The sequence below is a fragment of the Conger conger genome, chromosome 19 (genome assembly GCF_963514075.1).
Source record: "Conger conger chromosome 19, fConCon1.1, whole genome shotgun sequence".
NCBI lineage: Eukaryota > Metazoa > Chordata > Actinopteri > Anguilliformes > Congridae > Conger > Conger conger.
The window spans coordinates 21,180,015-21,182,436 of NC_083778.1; the positions used below are offsets into that span (position 1 = coordinate 21,180,015).

A 2,422-nucleotide genomic window follows, 5' to 3' on the forward strand; every position below is an offset into this window, starting at 1 on the left:
CTCTTGGACGTGGAGGACCGAAGTGAGCTGAACGCTGAACATTTTACAGGTGCGTAGTCTGTACATTTACAGGTGCGTAGACTGTACATTTACAGGTGCGTAGTCTGTACATTTACAGGTGCGTAGTCTGTACATTTACAGGTGCGTAGTCTGTACATTTACAGGTGCGTAGTCTGTACATTCTTACAGCCCCAGAAACAGAGAGGGGCTCTCGGGGAGAGGGGCGTTACTGGGCGCGCTCAGCAGCTGGTTGCCGTGGCAGCGGCGGAGTTGGCGGGCGCGTGGGCGCGGGCGGCGGGCTCCAGCTCCAGGTCGCCGGAGCGCTCGGGGTCCCCGGCGGCGGCGTGGGGCCCCTGGGGGCCGGCGAGGGGCCGGCGGCGGCAGCAGCAGCAGCAGCACTCCAGGAAGGCGCGGCCGAACGGCCGGCTCACGCAGAACAGCAGCACGGGCGTGGCCGCGGCCCGCGCGATGAGCAGCAGCTGGCTGGCCAATCGGAGCAGGTCGGCGGCGCGGCGGGGGACGCGCGCGGCCATGTGGGCGGCGACGGCGTGCCGGGCGTTCTCCGGGATCACGCACACGCCGTACAGCACGGCCAGCGCCACCACCGCGCAGGTCATCTGCCTCTCGGCGCGCACGCGCTCCCGGCTCCCGCGCACGCCCGCCTTCTCCGCCCGCCGGATGCGCCGCGCCGTCTCCAGGGACACGGCCGCCGTGAACAGCGTGGGCAGGCAGAAGTAGCAGCCGAAGTGCCACCACAGGCGCGCGCCCTCGTACGTCAGGCCCAGCACGTACACCGTGTCCGGCAGGTCGGGGGAGATGCGCACCTCGCAGCGCTCCCGCTCGCCCGCCCCGGGCCCCGCCCCGGCCTCCGGCACCAGCTGGTGGATCAGCAGCTCCGGGAGCGCCAGGAGCAGCGCGCCGATCCAGATGACCGCCAGCTTGGCGGCCGTGGAGGCGCAGTTCTCCACCGTCTCGTAGTGCATCTGCACGTTGGTGGCGCCGCGCAGCCGATCCACACACAGCGCACACAGCGTGAACGTGGCCACGCCCAGGGACACCACCTGCAGGGAGAGCCGGAGGACGTCAGCGCTAAGAGAAGTTCAGTCTCATAAAACTACTGAGGTCAGCCTGATAAAACTACTGAGGTCAGCCTGATAAAACAACAGAGAGTTCAGTCTAATGAAACTACTGAGGTCAGCCTGATAAAACTACAGAGAGTTCAGTCTGATAAAACTACTGAGGTCAGCCTGATAAAACTACAGAGTTCAGTCTGATAAAACTAAAGATTTCAGTCTGATAAAACTACTGAGGTCAGTCTGATAAAACTACAGATAGTTCAGTCTGATAAAACTACAAAGAGTTCAGTCTGATAGAACAACAGAGAGTTCAGTCAGATAGAACAACAGAGTTCAGTCTGATAAAACTACAGAGAGTTCAGTCTGATAAAACGACAGAGAGTTCAGTCTAATAAAACTACAGAGAGTTCAACTTCACGCCACACTGTCAAAGCTTTTTCCTATGCCTTGGACATTTTCATGCATTGTACATTCCTGGTTGAGGAAGACAAGATGGCGGTCGTACATAAAATAAATACAAAATACAAATGATTTTGTTAACTGGAACAGTTGGCAAGTTTGTACTTGTGGAAGCCATTTGTCTTGCTGCGTTCATACGCTTCCTAGTTTTTTACCGTCTGGAGTCACTCATATTGAGTATGTCCGGTTGAAGCGAGAGGTTCTGAGATAAGACAGTGAGCAGACCTGCCTCACACAGTCGCCCATAAACAGGAACACAGTGAGCGAGCCACTTTTCACGAGGCAGCGCTGCTGGGACTAACCCCGGCACACAACCCTGCCCTGCTCAGGAACACCGCACTGTGGACGGGGATGAGAGAGACCCAACGCTCAACAGAATGGACACATTACTACCTCAACATACAAATCACTTTCCATCCAAAAGTCAAATACTTTGTAGGAATCAGTTGCAAAGCCATTACAACTCTATCACACTCAGGGCAAAAACCAGAAGAGTTTTATGAGCCAAAGCTAATAAAACTCTATTACAATCGGAGCCAATGCTATCAAAACTTTATAAGAATCTGAGCCAATACTATTAAAGCTCTATTAGAATCAGAGCCAATGCAATAAAAACTCTATTAGAATCGGAGTCAAAGCTATCAAAGCTCGATTAGAATCAGAGCCAATGCTATCGAAACTAAATTAGAATAGGGGGCAACGCTATTAAAATACGACCAGAATCAGTGCCCAGGCCATGACTTGGCACTACTGGTAAGGAAAGCAGTGTGGGCCAGTCCGTCCTGTTTGATATAAAGGAGGGTAAAAACTGAGTCTGTCATTTGGCTCCTCTCTTCCAGAGAGTCGTAGCGTGGTGCCAAAACGTGGTCTTGGAGCACCCCAAGCCG

At 54.7% G+C, this 2,422-nt stretch overlaps 1 protein-coding gene across 1 annotated transcript in view; it reads right to left on the minus strand.

Moving 5' to 3' along the window:
* Positions 1 to 239: 239 nt before the first annotated feature.
* Positions 240 to 2,422, minus strand: part of LOC133118853 (prosaposin receptor GPR37-like) — a 6,895-nt gene continuing 4,712 nt past the window's right edge. The window contains exon 2 of the mRNA XM_061229109.1: positions 240 to 1,061. Coding sequence (XP_061085093.1) covers positions 240 to 1,061 — 822 coding nt within the window. The remainder of the gene's footprint in view (positions 1,062 to 2,422) is intronic.